General features: G+C 45.2%; 1 protein-coding gene across 1 annotated transcript; it reads left to right on the top strand.

Moving 5' to 3' along the window:
- The first annotated feature begins 630 nt into the window (after positions 1-630).
- On the top strand, positions 631-23,848 carry LOC137562939 (peptidyl-prolyl cis-trans isomerase-like). The gene is made up of 5 exons (XM_068274773.1): positions 631-789; positions 14,167-14,197; positions 16,243-16,331; positions 19,905-20,077; positions 23,519-23,848. Exons 1-5 carry the CDS (start codon positions 721-723, stop codon positions 23,649-23,651), a joined length of 495 nt encoding a protein of 164 aa, XP_068130874.1. The 5' UTR covers positions 631-720; the 3' UTR covers positions 23,652-23,848.
- The last annotated feature ends 1,391 nt before the right edge of the window (positions 23,849-25,239 follow it).

Consider the following 25,239-nt stretch of genomic DNA (forward strand, 5'->3'; position numbering starts at 1 on the left):
TAGTGATGGGTTGTTCGCGAACGAGCCGGCTCTAAGAGCCGGCTCTTTGCTGTGAACGACAAGAGCCGGCTCTCGGTTTTGAAAGAGCCGATGCCTCAGCCTCCCCACACAGCTCTGCTTTGCTGTGTAATAAAGGGCGCTGAGGCATGCTGGGAGATGTAGTCCTCCTCGTGTAGCTTGTAGGAGTGTATGGGGCGGAGCAGAGCAGTAGCAGAAGGGATTGCCGGAGCCAGAGAAGCAGTCTTGAGTTGTCATGGAGACGGGGGCGGGGCTTTTACTCCAATTCTGAGTGGCGTCTAGTGATATTTAATGAAGAGCCGATTGAGAGCCGTAAGAGCCGGCTCTTTAATGGGAGCCGATTCAGAAGAGCCGATTCTCCAAGAAGAGCCGGAATTCCCATCACTAGCAAGCAACATGCAGGCGCCCCCTCACCCCACCCCACCCCAGCACATACGTCACCCACCACCGCGCCTTCCCAAGGCACGCCCACCCATCTCATACAGGCCCGCCCCGCCAGTTCAGAGCGCACGCCATTGGTCAGGAGATCTATCAGTCCACACAGCGGGAGACTGTGGCTGGGCGCGCACTGGGCGGGGCTAGCCTGTCATATAATAATCGCCGGACCGCCTTCTCTAGGTTCTTTTCGGGTGTTTACTCTCACCGAAAGCAACAACGGTTTTCTCACATTCCGCCTCTCGTATCCTCAGACGCTTCAGCACCATGTGCAACCCCCGGGTTTTCTTTGACATGACCGCTAATGGCGAGCCGATCGGCCGCATCGTCATTGAGGTGAGTAGGGGCGGCTGTGTGGGGAATGCGGCCAGAGGTTTGGCGGGCTGTGCGCCGGGGTCACGTGGTGGCAGCGCGCTGCGGTCTATTGTGTGCAGAACTATATGCAGCGTGTCCCTTCCATTACCTAGCGCTGCCAGCGGCGTCTTTGCAGTGCACGGGGCTGTGCATTGCCGTAGTTCATGCGGCTTGTGCCATGGGAGGGGAGAGGGGGGTGTAGAGTGTCTCCTGTGTGACCCACATTGCTGTATGCCTGCTATTACTGGCCGGTGCCATTAATGGGTATGCTGAGATGTTGGAACACCGGCTTCAGGCTCCCTTGCTTGCGCTAGGCTGCCTCAGAACACGGTAACCGCATCACCCCCATCGGCGAATGAATGGCTGCTGGAGGAAGTGGGTGTGGCCTTTCAGGCTGCAGAGGGAGGGGAGAGAGTCCATTTTAGGATGTTTAGCTTTAATCTCTAAAATGTCTCCTTTATTTCCCTTATTTCCTGATCTGGTGTAATCATGCAGGGGAGGGTGTATCTGATGTGGTCACAGCAATGCAGTGCACTGGGCTGTGTATAGCATCAGACCATCTCTCATTCGTCCTCCCCTTCATAGCCTTGTGCAATGGCACTGCGCTGAAATGCTCCTTGTAGGGGCAGACAAATGAGGCATTAGTGATCTCCATAGGGTAGTTGCTACTCAGTTCCCGGAGTACTGTGCTGATCCTTTAAACAGATAACCTATTGCATGGCTGAGACCTGACTGTGCAAGTAGCACTTTTGTTGCAGGGATCTTGACCAAAGGTACTTGTTAATGATCCAATACTGATTGTAAATCCTACCACACTTTTGTAATGAGGGACAGCCTAAAGTTACCATTCAAACTAAGTATATTTATTCAGATAATTGCTCTAATGCAGCTCCCTTTCTCAGTGACCCTTATATAATGGCACTGTGTTGGAATACTCTATTTGGGGTTACTTGGTAGGGGTAAACAGAAGGTATATGTAAGCACCATTGGATAGTTTTTACCCTGTTCCCTGTTTATTGTGCTTATCTGGTGCAGTCTTTAGGCATATATAATCTATTATATGGGTGAGGGATGTTAACTTTACAGTAGTTTTTATTGCATGCATAATAAAGGTGCCCCTTAAAGATCACCATTTATACAATCTTACAATTATACTTGTATTTGATGGACTGTCTAACGTTTCCATGCAATGTATGTAGGTTTCCCTTTACCACAGGTATCTTTTAAGGCCTGTTTTGCTCATGTTCTGCAGGCATACTGATTGAGCATTGTAGCAACTAAAAGTCCATCTGGATGACATGCTTGTAGTAGCAAAGTATTATACCGTGTTAGCAATCAGTAAGTTTTGACTTGTACTACTTTGCTAACTTTAAAAAAGAATAAGTGATACAGGAATTGAGTCTGTAAGCTTATTTTAAACTGGCAAGTAAACTTGGCTGGGTGGTGTAATGGTTAAGGGCTCTGCCTCTGACATAGGATACCTGGGTTTGAATCTCAGCTCTGCCTGTTCAGTGAGCCAGCACCTATTCAGTAGGAGACCATGGGCCAGTCTCCCTAACACTGCTACTGCCTATAGAGCGCGTTCTAGTGGCTGCAGCTCTGTCGGTTGTAGTCCGCCAGGAGAAAAGTGCGGTATAAGTGTTCTATTAGTGTATCCTGATTCAAAACCTCTTGTTTTGACATACTTGTAATCACTGAAAATAGGCATGCCTGTGACGCAAGCTTTTAGGCTCGATTTCCAATTGTTGGACCATGGCTAGGGACAACAGTGTAGTGTTCGGCTGGGGCAGATGCAGTGCCACCATGTGGCCTGTCTGGGATTATCAAACTCCACAGAAGTGTGGCCTGCACAGAATTTGCTTAATCTTCAGCTGAATCCTTAGTATAGTGTACAGTTTAAAAGCTCTGGCTCAGATGCAAGGGACCAAGATTTGAATCTTGGCTTTTCCTGGTCAATAAGGAGACTTTGTGCAAGACTCCCTCACTGCTTACAGCCTGAGCGTGCCCTAGCGGCTGCAGCTCTTGTGTCTGCCGGGAGAAAAGCGTGATATAAATGTTTCGTCTTGGCTTCTATAATCAACCACCTAACATTTCATATTATCTGTCCCTACTGCAGAGTGCTGAGAAATGGTGATGTAATGAGCTATGTTGGCTCAAGCTTAGGAGACTGCTCAGTGGTCTCCCTGACAACCGTTTAGCCCTGCTACAGTCTATCATGAACTCTGCTGCACTACCCATCCACCTCTCTAGCCCAATGACCCTCTCGTCATTCCCTTCACTGGCTGCCAGTTAAACAAAGGATACAATTTGAAATCCTTACACTCCTACAAAGCTCTCCACAACCTAGCTCCTTCCTATCTTAATCAACATATTTCCAGATACCATTCTACAGGCAACCTCCACTCTAACTATATCCTTCTGTCTTCTTCCCTGATCACCTTCTCACTCCTGCTTACAAGACTTCTCTCGATCCCCTCCTCTGGAACACTCTCCCTCAACACATCCGGCCCTCACCCACACTTACTATCTTTAGGCACAATCTGAAAACTCACCTTCAGGCAAGCATGCTCTCCTACCTAGGACACCTTGCCCACTAACCACCATTCCTACCACTCCACACCCAGCTTCTCTTACATACAGTCCTATACCTTAAACATTTAAACTGTAAGGCTTTTTGTCCAGGGCTCTTCCCTTTTGTCTCAGTGCTGTGTAATGGGTGTACATGCCTCCCACCCCTTAATTTGTTCACTGCTTTAGCTGTAAACCCCCCCCCCCCTCCCAGTTTATTAAAGCCATTTGGCTTTGAGAGCAAAGTTCCAGCCATTCCTTTCTCTGGTTTCACCAGGTGTAAAGGGTGTATGCTGGGGTAATAGTCTGATCTGCTTTACAGGTAGGCATCAAGACAGGAAATGATGTAGCAGTTAGAGATGTGGTGTGAAACTAGGCAGTCTATAGAGGATGAAAGTGAGCTCCTTTTATAAAGACCAGATTCTCAGGTGGTGCTGATATTTGGCCCTGGACTGATTCTCAAAAGTCAAAATAAACATATACGTGTCATACTTGCCTCCTGTGTAGTCTACTCATCAATATCCTTCTCTTCTGCACCCTTTTTGTCCAGTGATCAATGGGATTCTCAATCCTCTGTTTTGAAAATAGCCATTACCCTATAACCACTTCCTGGTCAGCACACTGTTATAAAACTGTTATCGCCCACTTGAGCCATAGGGAAACATTGACATTACCTTGCAGATTCAGTTGTAACTGAAAGTAGCTCATAACTGACAGCAACTGGTATATTTCAGTTCTGACAAAGTATTGTCAGAACTGGAAGGGATCGCTGTAAGAAGAAAATGGTGAGCTGAGAGGAACTGATCGTGAGATAATGTTATATTCATTTGCAGCTACATCATGTGTTAAATTTTCCTCAAGTTCAGGTTCCCTTTAATGATTAAGGGGCCCATTTCCACCACACCTCAATCTGGGGCAGTTAAGCAGCATTTCGCTACATATGAGTGGTGGGGAACCAATGCATATCTAACTAGTGGCTTGCATTCAGATTGCACTGCAGCGCAAATCTGGATTATGCATCACGCATTTCAATCCCTGCTGTGTATTGGAAACTGCTGTTGCTCCTAGTGGAAATGGGCCCCAAGTATCCTATACTCTATTCTGAATTATTTGCTATACTTGCAGCTTGTAAGGACATGTGAGGTCAGTAAATACAGCATAGCTAATATAGGCCTACCTGTTTGCATTTACAATAGCAAATCGTGTCCAATAATATGAATTCTGCCTTGCATACAAATTGTAAAGTTTGGGCCAATTAAATTCCTTTCTTGATGTGGCTTGGCCTGTATCCTGCATTCAATTTGCGTTGAACCTGTGTGCAAGTTGTAAATGGCATCTCATTAATGTCTAGTTCAGGGGTGTCAAACTCAATCACGGAAGGGGCCAAAATCTAAAACCGTCTACAAGTCACGGGCCAAATAATAAAGATTTAACATTTACTGATCAGTCTCAAACTTAGTAAAATAACTATAGTGACCGTGGGGGACCTGCACCTCCCCTTTCGGCAGACTAGCTCAGTGGAGCTTAACCTCCCTGGGGGTATGATTCCCGCAACCTCAAGGCCGCAGGAGGGTCCCCCCCCCCCGTATCCGCCGATCGCCGGCGGCGCATATGCCCATCCGGAAATCCTGTTCTGAACGGGATTTCCATGAGGGCTTCCCCCGTTGCCATGGCGACGGGCCATGATGACGTCATCGACGTTGTGATGTCAGAGGGAGTCCCGATCCACCCCTCAGCGCTGCCTGGCACTGATTGGCCAGGCAGCGCACGGGTCTGGGGGGGGGGGGCACCCTCTGGTGCGGCGAATCGGCACGCGGCGATCGTGAGTAACACGCAGCTAGCAAAGTGCTAGCTGCTGGTATAAAAAAAAAAAAATTATGCAGATCGGCCCAGCGGGGCCTGAGAAATCCTCCTGCGCGGCTTACCCCGTGTCCAGCACAGGGTTACTGCTAAGGAGTTTAACCACCCTGGCGTTCTATTAAGATCGCCAGGGCAGCTGCATGAGGGTTTTTTTTAAATTAAAAAAAAACTATTTCATGCAGCCAACTGAAAGTTGGCTGCATGAAAGCCCACTAGATGGCGCTCCGGAGGCGTTCTTCTGATCGCCTCCGGCGGCCAAAAGTAACACGGAAGGCCGCAATGAGCGGCCTTCCGTGTTTTGTTTACTACGTCGCCATGGCGACGAGCGGAGTGACGTCATGGACGTCAGCCGACGTCCTGACGTCTGCCGCCTCCGATCCAGCCCTTAGCGCTGGCCGGAACTATTTGTTCCGGCTGCGCAGGGCTCAGGCGGCTGGGGGGACCCTCTTTCGCCGCTGCTCGCGGCGGATCGCCGCAGAGCGGCGGCGATCGGGCAGCACACGCGGCTGGCAAAGTGCCGGCTGCGTGTGCTGCTCTTTATTTGATCAAAATCGGCCCAGCAGGGCCTGAGCGGCACCCTCTGGCGGTAATGGACGAGCTGAGCTCGTCCATACCGCTAAGGTGGTTAAAGCAGACCTGAACTCTGGAAGCAGACATAGTGTTAGCATCCTGTGTTTACAAATTAGCTGCTCTGCCGTGTCAGATTCCTGAGCTGACACAGCTGAGATCAAATTACAGTGGTGATTAGTCACAGATGTAGGGAATTACAGGATAAACTCTCTAAATACATGGGGGGGAATTCTGTATGTTTACCTTCTGTCCTGTTAAGTGCTGCTTCCTGATTGCATTCCCCATGCTGCATACCTCTGGCACCCAATGCATGTCATGTGATCAGGAGTTAAAGGTATGGAAGCACAGAGCATGCAGCTGCTGAGAAGACGCAGCACTGGATCAGGTAACTATTACACTGCTCTACTTTGCTACTCTGCTATGTAGGTAGCTGGGGTTGGGAAAGTTTTAACCAGCCACATGGGGAAAGGATGGCGGGGAGTTGGATCTCAAGCAGGGGACCCAGCTCAACCTGACAATGGTTCAACCAGACACTGTCACCAGTGAGCTCTTCTAGATGGGGAAGTCAGATTGTTTTATTGTGTTACTGCTTACAGTGATGCTCATTTGAAGCTCTTGAGGGCCACCCGCGGGCCTTGAGTTTGACACCTGTGGTCTAGTTTAATGCTAACTACACATGCTGGATTGAACTAGACAGGCAGCCGATAGACTGCTTTGGCTGAGACTAGTTAGTAATTCCAGCATGTGTGCATAATCTGCCTTTAAAAAATTGGCTCCTGACCAAGATGCATTGCTCTTGCTGTCAGTGTGATGGCGAAGTGGGCTGCAACATCATGGGAGCTGTGTGAAGTTGAAAGCTATACCCTGGCAGGACATAGTTTTCAGCTATGCTGGTCTGGAAGCAGTTAAGCGATTTCCCACAGAGCATGTTTGACCCTGCTCAGTTAACTTCTCTGCAGTATGCCACTTATCCCTCCTCCCACCCTTTATAGCAACTGATGCATCGCTAGCCTGGAGGCTAGGAACACCTCTGCACTGTTCCCAATGTATTGAGTGCTGATTCCCTGCCAGCAGGCAACAAATACCAGTGTATGCAGCATAGGGCCTGGGTTCCATGGGCCAGTTGACAACCAATTAAGTTCAAGACCATTGTGGAAAATAGCCAGTCTACATCTTTTTCCTTCAGGCTGTTTGACTTGCAGTGGACCTGTTGCTGGAAATACAGTGCAGGTCTAGCCAGGGTTGTAACTAGAAATCACCTGGCCCCCTACAAAAATTTGAATGAGGATTCCCACCCCAAACATTGTAAAGGCAGGATATATAGCCTGAAGTGGGAGCAGCAGGAACACAGCAGTGGGGAGGGAGGCCTGACTTGCCTCCTCACTTCAGGCCTCCCCTTCAGCACTCCCAGCTCCCCCCCCCCCCCTCCAGAAAAAAGCACAGCAGGTGAGGTGCTCTCACTCTGGTCAATCATTCAGCACAGTCAGTGTATAGGCCTCTCCCTGGTTTCAGGCAGCAGAGCTCTGTGCCAGTCTTCTGTTTCCAATGCCACTGGCTACTTCCTGATTGGCACAAGTAGACACTGGCAGCACAGAGCGCTGGAACCAGGCAGAGGTGGTTTCCCTGCCCACTGCACTCCTGGAGTCAGGGGCTCCCCACTGCACCAGCTCCTGCCCCTTAAAGGGGAACTGAAGTGAGAGGTATACGCAGGCTGCCATATTTCCTTTTAAACAATACCAGTTGCCTGGCAGCCCTGCTGGTATTTCGCTACAGTAGTGTCTGAATAACACCAGAAACCAGCATGCAGCTATTCTTGTCAGAGCTGACAATGTCACACACCTGATCTGCTGCATGCTTGTTCAGTGGCTATGGCTAAAAGTATTAGAGGCAGAGGATCAGCAGGAGAGCCAGGCAACTGGTAGTGCTTAGATGGAAATATGGCAGCCTCCATATCCCTCTTGCTTCAGTTGTACTTTAAAATTCTGGGCAGGGCCCCCTGCACCTGCATCCATTGCAGAGGTGATTGCTACACCCGAGTCCAGCTCCCATGATCTGGCTTCCTATGGTGTTAAAGCCAGTGGGTACCGATCAAAAAAAAGGAAAAGTCAGATACTCACGTAAGGAGAGGGAAGGCTTGGTCCTAATGAGCCTTCCCTCTCCCGGTGCCCTCGGTGCTGCGCTGGCTCCGCCGTTCGCGTCCGCCGCCGCAGGGACTTCGGAGGTCTTCGGGAGCTCTCGGGCTTCCGAAGACGGGCTGCTCCATACTACATACGCGCGAGCGCGTCATAGAGGGCGCTCGCGCATGCATAGTATGGAGCGGCCGCGTCATCGGGAGCCCGAGTGCTCCAGAAGGCTTCCGAAAGCTCCCGAAGGCATGCGGAAGTGGCAGTATTTGACCGAACTGGTCGAATACTGCCACAGGGGATCCTGCGTGGGGCATCGAGAGGAGAGGGAAGGCTCATTAGGACCGAGCCTTCCCTCTCCTTAGGTGAGTATCTGACTTTTCCTTTTTTTTTTTTTTTTGAACGGTAAACATTCACTTTAAGTTGGTCCAAGGTGAATTTACAGTTCACCCTGGAGTTGGCCATGCACTGCACAATTCTTGCCCAGTTAGATGTTCAATTAGATGAAACCTCTGATCATAAATTGAACATTTAATGAAGTGAAGGTATAGCTTTTTGTTATGCAATTTTTGTCAAACTTTTATTCTCTAAATGTATACTAGACCCTTGCTTGACATGTTACAGGCAAAAGTCATAACTTGAACCACTTTTTTGCACAGAATTTGAATGCCATGTAGGTTAGTGCACATGTATAAAGGGTTACAAATTGATCGGCTACACATTGGTTGATCTAACAAACTACCTGGGAATTTGAGACTTTTTGCCTTTAAGCATTTTTACAGCATGTCTACACAAAATTCCCTCACCAAGTCATTTTGGTGAAGTCTGCAAGCTCCACACTTACGGCAGCTTGTCTGAATGCTTGCCACACCACATGGCACATGCTGTAGATAATTGGGTAGTGGTTCAGTCAGTAATATTCAAGACCTACAGTGGAAGACTACCTCTGCCTTGTGTGCAACTGTGCATGCTAAACCTACAGTAGTGTGGATTAAGCTACAATAGTGCCACTTTAGATGTAGTAGTCCGATAGTCATGCAGCAGGCTTAAGGGGCCCATACACCTAACTATTTTCCTGCCGATATACAGCCGTTTCGATCAGTGATCGAAACTGCTGTGAAATCGACACGCACACCGCTGACAGAACGATCGCTTTCTGTCCAAAATCAATCATTCCTGTCGACCCATCTGTGTGGAAGATTTTTCTCGGTCGCCGGCGGGTCGGGAGTGCATCGTTGGCAGTGTTCGAATGACCGACGCAATGCAGCGGGTATACATTACCTGCTCCGGCCAGCACGAATCCCTGCTCACTGCTATCTTCTCCGCTCCGCTCTAGTCTTCGGCATGCTTCACTTCTTCCTGCCCGGCAGGAAGTTTAAACAGTAGAGGGCGCTCTACTGTCTAAGGAAATGTCATCTTATGCTAACATTTTATTATTGTGTAGTGGGGTTCATCTGTGTTGTATGATTGGCAATGTAATTGATGGAACTTGTGTATTAGAACATTGACCAGACTGGCCTATCTGGCATGCAGACAAGGGCATACTGACTGAAGAGCAGCTGTTTGGTCATGAATCAGCTGCTGTCCAGTCCACAGCTAAAAATTAAAGTAATAGAAACTTTTTTTGCGGTGCATGATGCAGCACTTCTCAAGCTGCTATTGCTTCAGTTTCATCTGGACAAAACAGAGCATTTGAGTCGTGACAAATGGGACTGTTCTTCAGTCACAGCCTACACTCTAATGCATGTCAAACAGATTCCTTGCCAGTGATAAACTTGCATACACGGCCATTGACCAGGCCAACTAAGTTCAGTGCTAATCCTTTGAAGGAAAACATTGTATGCTGCAGCTCTTGGAACTCCTTCCAAAGTATGCTGTGCAGTCTTCAGCTTGTTATCCAGGCTTAATCCTGAAGCTTTCCTACACGCTGGCAAGTACTTCCATTAGGATGGCAATAACCTTATCTGACATTGTAGTACAGTTACTAGGCTTGTTAAGATTTGAGATTGATTCAAGCATAGAATGGTGCCAGTGAAATATACTTCCTGCCCAACCTGGCATAGTTCCAAATTGCGTTGTTTGCATCTGATCTTTAGGGTTGGTCAATGATAAATCTGAGTTGATGCTGGATTATGCAAATGAATGCTGTTAGGAAATGCCCCAATTCCACCCTCATGAGATTGGTGTTTTTAAAGCGGACCCAAACAATTTTTTTTTTAATTCAAAATATTTAGTTGCACCACTCTGACACATACAAATATAAATAAAAACTCCTTCAAGCCTATAAGCATTTCAGTGCATGCTTTTCACCCTCCTCTTTGCATAACTAGGGTTATACAGGTGGCAGCCATTAGCAATTCCTCCTTTGCTGGACACCATCTACTCCACCAGTTTGCCGGTTTATTTGCCGGCAATATGAAAGGAAGGGATGGGTTTCTCCAATAAATGTAAAATATTTTATATTTGTTGTCATGCAGCTGAAAAAAGGCTGCTATTATAATTTAGAAAATAGATTTTATTTCTGAAATCTTGTATTTTTAGTTTGGGTCCACTTTAAGCTGCATACAAAAGTTGTATAATTCTGCAACTCATATTTGCATCTCATTGACTGTTCTATATCTTCTCTAGTACTGATGTGTCGGCAAATGCCTGCTTATTAGTGTAGTAGAGTTCTCTTGTTGTGGGCAAGTGTTGAGCAAGAGTGCTTCATGATGATTTGAACTGGTTCTCAGGCCACTACCAGGCTTTAAAGAGACTCCGTAACAAAAATTGCATCCTGTTTTTTATCATCCTACAAGTTCCAAAAGCTATTCTAATGTGTTCTGGCTTACTGCAGCACGTTCTACTATCACCATCTCTGTAATAAATCAACTTATCTCTCTTTTCAGACTTGTCAGCCTGTGTCTGGAAGGCTGCCAAGTTCTTCAGTGTTGTGGTTCTGTGATGCATCTCCCCCCTCCAGGCTCCTCTCTGCTAGAGGTGGGCGAACAGTTTGGCTGTGTTAGCCGAACTGTTCGGGCTGCCCAATCTGTCATTTATCTATGCCTCTTACTACTTCCGGGTCGCAATGACCCGGAGTAGTACGTCTGCGCTGCCCAGCGGAGCGCGTCCTAGCGACGCGCTCCCGTTGCCGGGCACTTTCTGCGCATGTGCGTGACGTCACTCATGACGTCACGCATATGCGCAGAAAGTGCCCGGCAACGGGAGCGCGTCGCTAGGACGCGCTCCGCCGGGCAGCGCAGACGTACTACTCCGGGTCATTGCGACCCGGAAGTAGTAAGAGGCATAGATAAATGACAGATTGGGCAGCCCGAACAGTTCGGCTAACACAGCCAAACTGTTCGCCCATCTCTACTCTCTGCACACTGCCTGTGTGTTATTTAGATTAGTGCAGCTTCTCTCTGCTCTATCTTTTACAAGCTGGATAAATCCTCCTCTGAGCTGGCTGGGCTTTCACATACTGAGGAGTTACATACAGGCAGAGCTGTCTGCACTCTGCAGGAAGAAACAGCCTGACACTTCAGTGGAAGATAGCTGCAGAGGGAAAGAAACACACAAATGATCTCTTGAGATTCAAAAGGAAGGCTGTATACAGCCTGCTTGTGTATGGATGTATTTTCTATGTGTGGACATACTGTACATCAATCTACTTCCTGTTTTGGTGGCCATTTTGTTTGTTTATAAACAAACTTTTTAAAACTGTTTTTAACCACTTTTAATGCGGCGAGGAGTGGTGAAATTGTGACAGAGGGTAATAGATGTCCCCTAACGCACTCGTATGTTTACTTTTGTGCGATTTTAACACTACAGATTCTCTTTAAACCCCATCTGCACGATATGATTCTTTGTGCAATTTGATTAAGATTCTATTTACGATATGACTAAATCTGCCATGTTCGATAGGAATTTTGATTTGTCATTGTTTTGCAATGGCAAATCGAATCACGATCAGACATGTCTGATTTAATCGTATCATGTAGATTGGGCTTTAGATCTCCTGGTCAAAAGCACCTGCAAACATGCTAGGTGGCTCTTGGCTCCATTCACTCTGCCATTGCTGGGCTTAAAGGGAACCAGAGATGAACAATTAACACAAAATAATCAGTTGATAGCTTGTAAAGAATACATGCTCTACCTGATAATTTTGCCACTCTGATGTGCCTTTTGAGTTTTTTTTTTTATCCATTATTGCTCCAGGAAATTCCAATATGGCTGCCAACTCATATCCCTTCTGTTCTGGATGTGCTGTCTAGCTTCTATGAGACTATAGACAAGCAGGGCTGCTGCAGCCTTTCATCTGTCTGCTTTCAACTTTATTATTCTGGTATGCTGTGTGGCTGCCTGTAGGAAGTGTCTCTCATAGAAATGAAACTGCATACAGTAGATAATGACTGGCTGCACACAGATACACTTGTCTGTTTCAATTTGTTTCTCGGCAGCAGCCCCTCCCATGTCAACAGCGGAGTAGGAAATCTGAGCCAGGAGGGGGCAGTCTTGGGCTTGAAAAGACTCCACAGAAGAGTGACTCAGCTATGATTCCAGGTCAAACCTAGACTGAATCAGTCGGTGGATTCTTATCACAGTTGATAACAGATTAGACTGAGAAGAATAAAACTAAAAGCATGATGGGTGTTTACTGTCATGTTCCCACTGATGTAATAAAATACATGAGGGTGCTTCGTCTCTGGCTCTTTAAGCTGGCCATACACTGGCCCGATTTCCTGCCGATCAACAGCAGATTCGATCACTGGGATCGAATCTGCTGTCAAATAGTTTGCACTAAATGCACCCCACAGATTTCGTCCTGATATCAGTCCGTCAATTGCAGCATGCGGGAAATTTCCGTCTATCGCCGGCGGGTAGGGAGCGCATCGCTTGCGGCGTACGATTCGATCCGTCACTGCTTCTGTCATGGTGCCTCCGACATGCTCGTATAACTTCCGCTGTCACGCCAGCGGAAGTACAAATAGAGGGCGCTCTATTTGAACTTCCGCTGTCACTGGTGTGATGGCGTAAGTTGTATGCGGATGCCGGAGGTGCCACATGATGGGGACAGCACGCCTGGGAGCCAGCCTCAGGTAATGTATGCCTCAGAAGATTGTGAATCCGTTTCATGCTGAAATCGATTCACAATCTGCAGTAAAAGCAGCCATATGATCCCTATCTGATCAGATTCGATCAGATTTGTCAGTTAGTCAGATGGCAAATCGACCAGTGTATGGCTACCTTAACACTCTACAAATGCAAAGTTGGCTGTATAGGTTGGAGGTGTGCTTTTTATGGGGGTCTGACATGGATTAGTGCTGCTGCTATCACTTGCAAATCTACATGAATTGCTTGCGAGGCAGTCGGGGGCTACTGTACACACGCTGGATTATTTGTCTGAGGTGGTTGTTGTTTGACTTAGCTGACTTTGATCAAGTATGTGTATAGCTTTTAGAGGCAGGACAGGCAATTTGCATTGTTTTAAAAAATGCCAGCCTCCATGATTCAGGCATTAGTACGTGTGAGATTGGGGGGGGGGGGTGGACAAAGGGGTGTCTCTACCATTTGCCCACATGGAACTGCAGGGGGTAGTTGGGAGAAGTCTTTTGGGCTAAGTTGGGAAAGCAACAGACACCTCTCACTTTACCCAAAATATTTAGTCTTTGAACTAAGGTCAAGCATGTCAGCTTTTACACATGCATTTAATACAGGGATGTCCGGGATAGTCTTCCACACAGAGTTTGGGTGTTATAGGTTTGTTTATGGTAGAAACTGCGTAGCAGTTGTCTGGAACTTAAAATGTGAGATTAAAAGATTATGTAAACCATTGCAGTACTCTGGCACATTACTGGCCTTTGCTCTGCTCAGTTTCTCCAATTTCTGAAAGCTATTGTAAGCTTTAATCTTCTCTAGTTTTCTTTGGTCCTGTGAATCTATGCTAAGCAGCCACCTACATGCTTGTAATAGTCAATGCCCACCAATGAATCAGCTATATGAGCTGTCTTAATCGTATAATCTGCTATGAACATGTGCATTCCTGACTTCCATGTTTATAAGCCTGTAAACTCTGGGTATGGTATAGTGAATGGCAAATACTCATGACCGCCAGCCTTAGCTATGTGCCACATGCCATCATAAATGGAGGGGCTTCCAGTTTCATTCTGGCGTATCATGCAAATTACAGTGTATCTACTCTGCCTGGACTTCTAGTGTGCGTGCTTCTAACTTTTTTTTTTTCTTCTTCTCTTTGCAGCTCAGGAAAGATGTCTGTCCAAAGACAGCAGGTATGTATCTTGAGTTTTTAGTGTCTTTTGTTGTGATGGTGAATGCCCTATTCAAGCAGATGTTTTCAGTCTTTCGCCTGAAGTTAGTCTGGCCACCAGTTTAGTGGAATGCTAAATGTGACATGAGCTGATAAAAGTACACCACTTGACAGAATGGTGACCTTATTTCTAGCCAGCAGGATCTGACTATGTAATAGAGCCATGGCTGTTTTTCCTAATGATTAGCAAGAGTCCTGGATGCTCTTTACTGCTCCTACCTCAATTTCATACTCTGCATCCAACATACCTTTTCCTGCTTGACAATGGGACACCTTATGCAGCACGAAATGGGGAGCCCACATCCAGCTTGGACCACTCTAATGGCTTAAAGCCATTAGGGCTGATGGCATGTATGCAGCCAATGGGGGCGCTCCCTCAGGAGTGCAGGGAGGTACCTGCAGTTTCACCTGACAATGCATTTCTGCTGTGTCACAATTGATTCAGCAATAACATTCATTACTACCATTGAAACTTTTTTTTTTTTTTGTAGTTTTTGGATTACGGTATCTCTGGGTAACTTTAAAAGTGAAATTCTAAGCATTTTAGGGGAAAAACAATGTGTACATTTTATCACAAGCTGCACAATTATATAATGGGCAGTGTCATAAAATCTGCTTCATTCAGCTACAAAATGGTGTGTTTTTTTTTTGTTTGTTTTTTAATGCTTCAGCAGTTTTTCCAGCAAAAAAAGGTTTATATTTAGACTGACATTTCCTGTTGCAGGATTCTTAGCCAATCACAAGAAAATCACAAAAGCAATGAAATGCAAGTATGCAGTTATTAAATTAGTACAGGCCCTAAAGCATCATACACAAGGAATAAACAACTAGGATTGGGAAACTTTGCGGGGCAGAGCCTGTAGGCATGTGGCTATAGAGCCTTGCTATGTGCTCTGTTGCTGTGGTTGGAGTAGCAAGTAATGTCATGCAAAGCAAGTGGGGAGAACAATGCACTCAGCCAAGTCAATCAATCAGGCTGACCACTTCTAGCGCAGTGATCTGCAAACTTGGCTCTCCAGCTGTTAAGGCACTACAAGTCCCACAATGCATTTGCCTTTATGAATCATGGCTGTCAGACTCCTGCAATGCATTGTGCGACTTGTAGTTCCTTAACTGGAGAGCAGTTTGCAGATCACTGTCCTAGGGCATTGAGGGCTTCTGTACACCTACTGGATCATAGGCAGAAGTGGTTATTGACTGACTTGTCAGTTTCATTTAGCATATAAATGGCTTAATGCTGTATGCACTCTTGTTAAAACTCATGTCAATTCAGGTATGCTATCAATTGTATAGCCATTTAGAATAAGATGTTAAACTACTCTGGTATATGGTGTTTACATTGGATTATTTGTTCCAATTCTTGGCTAGTTTATGCAAAGGTGGCCACTGATCCAGTTTCTATCGAAAAATCGTTTAAGCGATCAGATAATTCTAAAATCGGAAGTGAAATCATTCACTACACCAACAAACCAATCTTTACTTCCTATCCATCACAACCAACAAAATTAAAATTTTGGTTCCATGAAAATCCAATCATTGTTTTCTTTGTAATGGTTCGTAATCCATTAACGGAGATTTACATCCAATCAATTTCTGATTGCTCTAATTTTTCACTAGAAATTGGGCAGTTAGTGGCCATCTTAAAGTGGAGCTGAACTCTTGCACGGGACAGATGGAAAACAGAGAAATGCACCCTGTATGTATAGTTTAGCCTGTTTAATTCCCCTCATTTGTGTCTAATCACAAGTTGTAATCTGGTCTCTCCCCTGTCACATGACTGCCTATGGCCAATAAGGCCATTTAAAAGCGCAGGAGTAGAAACAGTGAAGATTTATTTTTGGACTTATCAAATCTTTTTATCAGAGCAGAGGACGTTCAGGTCCACTTAAGTGTTGCAACTAATTTTTTTTTTTTTTTTTTTTTTTTTTTTTTTTTTTTTCCCCTTTCACCAGTGCTAAACACTTTAGATGGCTGCATATTGATTCTGTCTTCCCTTTTATCCCACAGAGAACTTCCTCCAGCTGAGCAAGGGGACACCAGGGTTTGGTTACAAAGGATCCTGCTTCCACAGAGTCATCCCAGGTTTCATGTGCCAGGTGTGTATTTTCTAGTTTTTCATGTTTGCTTTATTGGCATACACTGGCAGCACAGTATATAACAATCTAAAAAAAAATGTAGATGCAGCCAAAAAGCTTAGTTTATGGATGGCTAGAGAGCTGAATGGGGCACTTCTGAATGTGTGGGAAGTGGCTGCAGCTGGCTGTATAATCAACTATCTCTGATCTTGCCTCATGAACTGTAGGAAAACCTGTTACATGAAGCCTATGGTGGGCTAGATTACCTTCAGTTCACAGGTACTTTGAAATAGTTACTCGTTTAAAGCAAAACTGTGAGGTTATAGAGAATTCCACATAATTCGGTAGAGGGAGCTTCAGTAGCCTCCAGACAGAGGCCCACCATAACCCCCCCCCCCCCCCTCTTCATATAGTGCTTTTCTCCTGACGGACTCAAAGTGCTTGTGAGGCAGCCACTAGAGTGCACTCAGTAGGCAGTAGCAGTGTCTTGCCCAAATAACTCATTGAATAGGTTCTGGCTTACTGAAAGAGCTGAGATTTGAACCCAGTTTTGCTAAATCAGAAGCAGCCCTTGATCATTATGCTATCCAGCCACTGCTGGATTCCAGCACCAAGATGCACATTACCACAAAAGTTGAGCCTGATTGGGTCCATGCTACTGCATAGACTGCCTGCATAGAAGCACTCATTCAGATTGTCTTTTTCCACTTAAGACCAAGTGGGTCCATGCAGGGACAAACGCCCCCCCCCCCCCCTCTGAAGTCACCATGTCTCCCTCCACCTTGCTATTGTAGCACTGGGGTCCCTGAAGTTTGTGGCTGTCCTATGCGGTGTGTACTTTTCCCACTACAGGTATACTTGTGTAAGATTTGTGAGAAAAGTGCCCAACTTCAGAGAGGAAGGCTGTTTCTGTTCCTGTATGGACCTGCTCAGGCTTCAGTGGAAAACCAATCTGAATGGGTTTGTGCTTCTGTACAAGCAGTCTATGCAGTAGCATGGACCCAGTCAGGCTCAGCTTTTGTGGTAATGTGTTACAGAACAGCATGGCTGCACCTTGGTGCTGGATTTCTCTGGCGTACACTTGCAGAGGCAAATGTACTGTGACATGAGTTCTGGTACAGATACAGGCTTGCTTCCATGAAAGAACAATCTCCTGGATCTGTTCTGTCCCTTATGCTGGGGATACATGGTACATTTCTGTACCATGTATCGAGCCGCTGATTTCCAACCTGTCTGATACCCGCACGGATCGATTCTGCGCTCAATCCCCATGGGGAATCGAGCAGAAGATGAAGTGTCCATGGGGACGAGCGGGAATCGATACAGGGGGATGCGACAGGAGTCAATCCGGCGGCTAATCGAGCCACCGGATTGCTCCGTGTATTCACAGCATAAGGGTTTCTTCTAGTTCTGGTCATGACTGGAGCTGGTACAACAATCCAACTCTAGGTACCCAAAATTGTTCAGACTCCACAGCCCTGGTTTTGTTCCATGTAACTGGCTCCCTACAAGTCTTCCCCCTGTGGCTTTTGAGTAGACACATGGCTTAATTTATCAATGGCAGCATGTAGGCAATCTGGCAATTTTTTTTTTTTCAATTGCAGTTGACCACTTTAACTCCTATGTAGCAAAACATTTTTGCAAATGCATGGCAGCAATGTGGAGATTTGTTTTAAGGGGTATTGAGTGTTTTTGCTGGGGGAGTGGTATGATTATCATAAATTGAGGCTAAATTGGGTACCAGACAGCTTTGAGGTTTTTTATACGAATTTTGTGCATAGTTTTGATGTGTACTGACCCAACCTCCCATAATCTTGGAAGGGCTGACAAAGCAATTACCCTCAAGTGTGTGGTTTAGCCCTGAAGTTGAGGGGTCGGAGATTAATAGATATACTGAAATTCATCAGCTGCCAGTCTGTCTTCATAAGCTGGCCATACACTGGTCGATTTGCCATCGGATTGACCAACAGATCCCTCTGATCAGATGGATCTATCTGGTCGATCTGATGGCTAATCAACCAGTGTATGGCCACCTTAAGACAGATTGGCAGCTGATGAATTTTAGTGTATATCTAGAAATCTCCCACCCCTCCTCCACATCAGGGCTAAACCACACACTTAAACAGTAACTGCTTTACTGCAAACTGATTGTGAATCGATTTTCAGCATGAAAAAAGCTCGAGCTGCCCACCTGCATACATTGCCTGATCTAGCTGCAGCTTCACTGAACTTCCTATCCAGGGAAGTTTAAACAGTAGAGGGTGCTCTACTGTCTAAACTTCCTGTCGGGACAGGAAGAAGTGAAGCCTAATGGTTTGGCAGTGGACTAAGGCCGTGAGACATACAGAGCCCCATCAGTAACTTATTGAAAAATGCACACAAATAAACTAATTGTTTCAAATAACGTATCAAAATAAATTTGAGAAGTTAAACTAGCATATAGAATTTGCCATTAAAAAGCACATGGGATGGCCACCCCGTCACGACTCATCCAACCCACACACACCACAAATCGCAAGCATCCGCCGGCATCTAATATTGAGCTATGATCTGGTGATCTAAATTAGCACTGGAGAGCTGCTCATCAGATTAAAAAAATTGCACAAAAAACAGTTCAATTGTATATACTGTAGCTTGAGGGCGGCAAAACAGTACTGGAGAGTTGCAACACGGGACCATGCAGGAGTATGCACAAGCACATGCAAGACAAGCAGGCTTAGCAGAACAGGAATAGCAACAGCATAGAGGCATCCATGCGCATGGCAGCGCCTCAGCATTGCAACAAAGGCATCACATAAGACTTGGCTCACCATGTCCACGGAATCCGGATATGTGCTCAGTGCCTGTGCATCTTACCAAATGGATGTAAAGACTGGTCTCCGTGTGTCCAGAAGTTAAGATAGGAGTCCATCCCAGCCGACCATGGTCAGTATTGAAGAGTTCAGCAATCCATGCGGAGACTGACTGACTGTGTCAGTCATATGAAGTTCAGCAATCCATGTGAAGACTGGCTGTGTCAGCTCGAACAATCAGCGTGCACAGCGGTGGGCCCTGTTGCAGACGTGCGGGAGGTGGAGGTAGGGACGGCGTGGCGTCCCATGCAGGAGGCGTGTGGTTCCCCCAAGAAGTGAAACCTGCCAGAGCCCAGCGGGGATACGCGCCAGCCGAATCAGGTACTGTATTGCCGCTAGCGTCGGACATTTGAACGCCGCTATCGACGCACTACCGACCCGCCAGCGATTGAGCAAAATCTTCTGGACACTTTGATGGGAACGATCGACTTCAGTCAAAAATCGATCATTCGGTCAGTTTGCGCAATGGTTTCACAGCAGATTCGATCACCGTGATCAAATCTGCTGTATATTGGCAGGTAAATTGTTACATGTATGGGCCCCTTTAGATGAAGCAAAGGATATCTGGGTCTTTGGTGTGCTGCAGGCATTTTTACTCTTTTGTGTCAAACTAGCTTTCTGATAAAGCTGCTTAAACACAGCACCTTGACTTTAAATGTTAACTGGATTGACTGCCTCATGACTTGTTGTAGACCTTTCTGCAGTAGCAGGTGTGGGATTATTATTTTTTTTTTTCTGATAGGGTGGAGACTTTACCAATCACAATGGAACTGGTGGAAAATCAATCTATGGAAATAAGTTTGCTGATGAGAACTTTACCCTGAAGCACACTGGTCCAGGCATCCTGTCAATGGCCAATGCTGGCCCCAACACAAATGGCTCTCAGTTCTTTATCTGTACTGCTCAAACAACCTGGTGAGTTAATAGCTTGTCTACTAGAAAGTAGTCCATTTAAAGGTGTCAGAGATCAAAGGTGTATTTGTGCCACCAAACAAGCAGAAAATAATTCTTCCAAAAAATGGTTTGCTACATATAAAGGGTTTAAATGTTATGGTTTCCACTTTTCCCATTACGAAGACTACTGCATTTTGCCTTTTCAAAAGGGTCCTGAGGTCAGTGATATGGAGGCTGCCATATTTCCCAACAATGCAAGTTGCTTGGCTGTCCCTCTGATCCTGAGTACCTAATACTTTTGGCCATAGACCCTAAACTAGCATGTAGATTATCCACATGGTGGTTTCAGGGTTGTGATTCACACTACTGGTGCCAGATGATCAACAGGACCACACCAGACAACTGGCGGTAAAATAAAAGGAAATGGCAGCCTCTATTACTCACCTCAGATTAACTTTGCAGAGAGAACACACATCTAGACTTTAGGGCTGGTTGACACTCAGACTGGAAATTGCAACTGCAATTTTGCAGCTCAAATTTTTGCAACCAATTTCCTGTTCAATAGAACTATTGCATTGATATCGTGTAAACAGCAAAAAACGGTACCTGGCACCAGATGTAGCAAGGTGGAGCAACCAGATTCCAGGTTAGGGTGTGCTTATCCACTGCAATGTCCATATAGTGAAGAAATGAGAAAGCTGGGCACCACTCCTCCATAAAAACCCTTTATCCAGTTGGGTGACAGCAGGTAAAGAGAAAGCAGTGGGGGTCTGGGGTGCAACAAATTTATGACTTGTGCAAACACTGCAGTGAGTGATCCATAGGGCTTCATCTGCACAGCACTCTTGCTAGTTATCAGCAAGGCACTTTCAGCACCCTAGAGTCTGGATCATCCTTTAGAGCAGTGTTTCTCAACATTTTATTGGTATGTACCCCTTTTAAAAGCTTGTACTCGCCAAGTACCCCCTAGCATGGTAAACCTTATCACAAGTACCCCTTGACAAATAAATATTTAAACGTAGTACATAATAATTGGTTCTAAACAATTTCCAAGCATTTACTGTTGCTTTTAATTAGCTAAAATACTAATTTGGTGTGGTTTATGTAGGATTTACCATTTTCTAAAACTCTAAATTTGTTATACTTCGTTAAGTATATCAAGCAGGAGTACCCCCTGGAACCATCAGAAGTACCCCTTGGGGTATGCGTACCGCATGTTGAGAACCTAGGCTTTAGAGTATCCAAATAACAGGTCATCTCTATGGTATTAGTATTTATATAGCACCAACATCTTGCGCAGCGCTGTACAGAGTATATTGTCTTCTCACTTAACTGTCCCTCAGAGGGGCTCACAATCTAATCCCTACCATAGTCTTATGTCTACTATGTATGTATTGTGTAGTGTAGGTATCAGTCTAGGGCCAATTTTAGGGGATGCCAATTAACTTAGCTGTAGGTTTTTGGAATGTGGGAGGAAACCCATGCAGACACAGAACATACAAACTACTTGCAGATGTTGACCTGCCTGGGATTGGAACCAGGGACCCAGTGCTGCAAGGCGAGGGCACTAACCACTATGCCACCATGCTGCCCAGGAATCCAAACTATTTCCACAGATTAAATGTAGACAGACTGGTAGATTTGCTGCATGTGCACTCAACTCTGCATCAGTGCCAAGAACCAGTTCCTTTAGAACAGTGTTTCTCTGCGGTTTATTATGTACCCTTTTTAAAACCCTGTACTCGTCAAGTACCCCCTAGCATAGTAAATATCACAAGTACCCCTTGACAAATATATATTTAATTGTAGTGCATGACAATTGGTTCTAAACAATTTCCAAGCATTTACTATTGCTTTTAAATTAGCTAAAATACTAATTTGGTGTTTAAATAAGATTTATCCATTTCTAAACATTTGTTCTTGGTTGAGTATATCAAGCCCGAGCACCCCCTGGAACCATCAGAAGTACCCCCTGGGGTACACGTGCCACATGTTGAGAACCTAGGCTTTAGAAGACTTGATGGCTTGCCTTTGCAGACTTGCTTATGGTGGCCACACGCCATAAAATCTGTTCAATTTAAGAATTGCAATCAATGTTTCTGGCTGATTGTAACATTTCAAAAAATGACCAATGTACCACACAAGTGTGTTCAATTTTGTCCTCCATTATGATAATGATTGGAAACTCTGCGAAAATTGCTGGAGTGTGTTAATAAATTATCAATCCAACACGCCATACAATCTTTAGTAGAAATTGAAAAATATCTGGCATTCCAGATCGATTTAAATCCAAAACTGGAAATCCGATCATTTTTCAGTCGAATAAAAAAAGCTTTCAAATTTGAGCATTTTTATTGAATTACTGTAAAATGGGATCATTTTATTGTATAGTGTGGCCACCTTAACACTTATGCTTGGTACACAAACACGTTTTCCACTCGATAAATAGATTCATTGGCTAATTCCCATCATGTCTGATATTCTTTCCAATCAATTCTGCACTCAATTTCTCATAGAAGTAAATAGAAAAAAAAGCAGATGAGAGAATCTAGCTGAAAAACCGATCAGGTGGAAAATTCAGTGGAAAAGATCATGTACCCAGCATTATACATGCACTTGAGGAACACATTGACCCGAGCTCTCTGGTACAGCTGTGGGTCGTAGTCTAAAGGCTCATACACACATCAGACCATAGTCTTTTGAAAATAAGATCAGACCAATTTTACCCCCTTCCATGTAGTATGAGCCATACCTACAGTCTATTCTATGGAGGGGGGGGGGTGGGAATGGCATACAATGAAAGCCTAGTTTGTCTTGGAAAAAATAGATTTCATTTCTGTCCTAAGGGATACATTTCTGATTAAATAAGGACATGGCTAAACTGTCAACTGCTCTGGTCAATAAGTGAGGGGGGGGGGGGGGGGGGGTCTGGATGCAAAGTGGTTAGTGTACCAAGGGGATATGCATATCTGGGGCTTCCTCCAGGCCTATCACTCCCTTGCCATCCTGGTCAGTCTCCTGGATATTCTGAAATTGGCCTTGGAAAAGTAGTCTGGCTGTGAGTGTTCAAGCACAGAATGTGCCAGGGGAGTGTTTGCAGCCAGACTGCATTGACTTGATTTTCCAGGGGGGAGGGCTGAAAGAAGGCCCAGGGGTTTTTTTTGTTTTTTTTCCCCTGCAATCTTGGATTCACTTTAATAGCACCTAGCTTTGTAAACTTGTACCTTCTGGAGTTCTACTTGGAGCAACCCTTCCATGTGTACTTTAAACTAATCGAAGATCTACTTTAATTTTGTCTTTCCTATACAAAATATGAACTTTTCTCTTGGGGTCAACTTGGTTGCACTGCATGTGATCTATCACAACAGGTACTGCTTTTTCCAGTCTTGGTGTAGGAAATATAAAAATGTACTCAATGTTATGGCTGGAACAGCTGTTGATTCTACTGCCTTTGTTTTGCAGGCTTGATGGAAAGCATGTAGTATTCGGTTCAGTCGTTAGTGGAATGGACATCGTGAAGGCCATTGAAAAGTTTGGGTCTTCATCAGGGAAGCCCAGTAAGAAAGTTGTGATTTCTGACTGTGGCGAGCTTTAAGAAGAGTCACCATCTTCCATACTAGTCTTAACATCACAAGCATTCCTACTTTGTCCGCTTCAGAAGTTTCAGTTCTGAAATGTATACTGGACTATTTCTGGAGCTTCATTCATGCCATCTTGTAACCATTCTTTTGGTTTTTGTTTTTTGATTCATTTTTCCACATCAGTCTGAAATAAAAAAAATTTAACCATTGACTTAATGAACTACTGTAGCTGTAAATTCTAACTGAGAATTTGATGCTTTGTACAGGTGCTAGATCTGACCAAGAATGGGGTGTACACATTCCCTAATGCTACTCAATCAGCATGCAATCTCTGGCTAAGCTTGACCCACCTTTCCTGTTCAAGGGATTTCTGCCGCAATACCTGCCAGGTGACAAACTTTGTATGTGGCTTTACTTAAAGCCACAAGATTTCTAATGGTAAAGTCTGAATGCCTTTTTTTTCATAAGGTGCAGCTGTAATGCAACTTGTACAGACAAGGCCCAGTTTTCTTACACCGTGTCAGTAAAATGCCACATTTGGTATTTTAAACCAAATAGTAATACTTTGGCAATTTACCAAAAACATGGCTTTAATTTACTAAGACCTTTACAAGTGTAACCAGCTGTGGCATAGACCTTGGCTTGGCTGTTCAGCTAGTGGCCTCCCGCTCCTTGATAGTTTTGATTCTTCTGGTACAAGAGGTCTGCCTAAAACATAAGTCTTGGTTTTTTGACAGCATGCAAAAGGCATTCATTTACATATGCATGCCTCTTGAGGACCATCTGTCTATAGATGTGTTTATCTAAAAGGATACAGTAGAAACCTCTCTGAATGTGCCCTGCTTCTTGTGTTTTTACATTCTGCTGTCCTGACTGCCAGTAGGTCTGCAACAATGGAGTAGGACAGGGTGGCTCCTCCAATTGGTTCCCTTCCTTGGTAATCAGCCAGAGCATATGTTAGTGCTTCATAAATCAATTTGGTAAACTGGATAGGCAGTTACAACAGCTTCAGGCTAGAGGTAAAGTACCAGTCTCACTTTACCACGTGCTCTAATCTGACAAACTACTTTAGTGCTGGATGCCAGTCTCGCATCATGGAATTGTAAAGACTATCAAGCATGTACCTGCTGCTTGTGTTTGCATTTGATCAGATTTTTTTTTAAACCCTACCAGATGACACCCCCTTGTGTTTATATTTGGCCTTAATTCACGGACACATGTAATGGCGGCTGCCCATAGCGATCAGATGCAATCACTAGGGTGACGGCTCAGGAACCCAATGCTGTATAGATGCCTAGCTATACAGCACTAGATTCCCCCCCATACTGCACCCCAGCAACTGCTAACTAGTGGTGACATTTGCCACAGATCTGCAGCAGCCCCTGCACTTCACTCACCTCCCAGACATCCCATACTGCAAATTCTCCCTCCTGTCCTTTAGGTGAGATTGCACTCTATTGTAATGTGACAAACAACCTCAGTGCATGCTCACAATTGAGCGCTTTGCACACCAGTGATCAGTTTATGGGATCATTCTCACAGCAGTGTCTGCAATCTTCATAAATTGCAAATGCACTACAAGCAGCACTTAGGCCCCATTCA

This window comes from Hyperolius riggenbachi, chromosome 3 (genome assembly GCF_040937935.1).
Source record: "Hyperolius riggenbachi isolate aHypRig1 chromosome 3, aHypRig1.pri, whole genome shotgun sequence".
In the NCBI taxonomy this organism is placed as follows: domain Eukaryota; kingdom Metazoa; phylum Chordata; class Amphibia; order Anura; family Hyperoliidae; genus Hyperolius; species Hyperolius riggenbachi.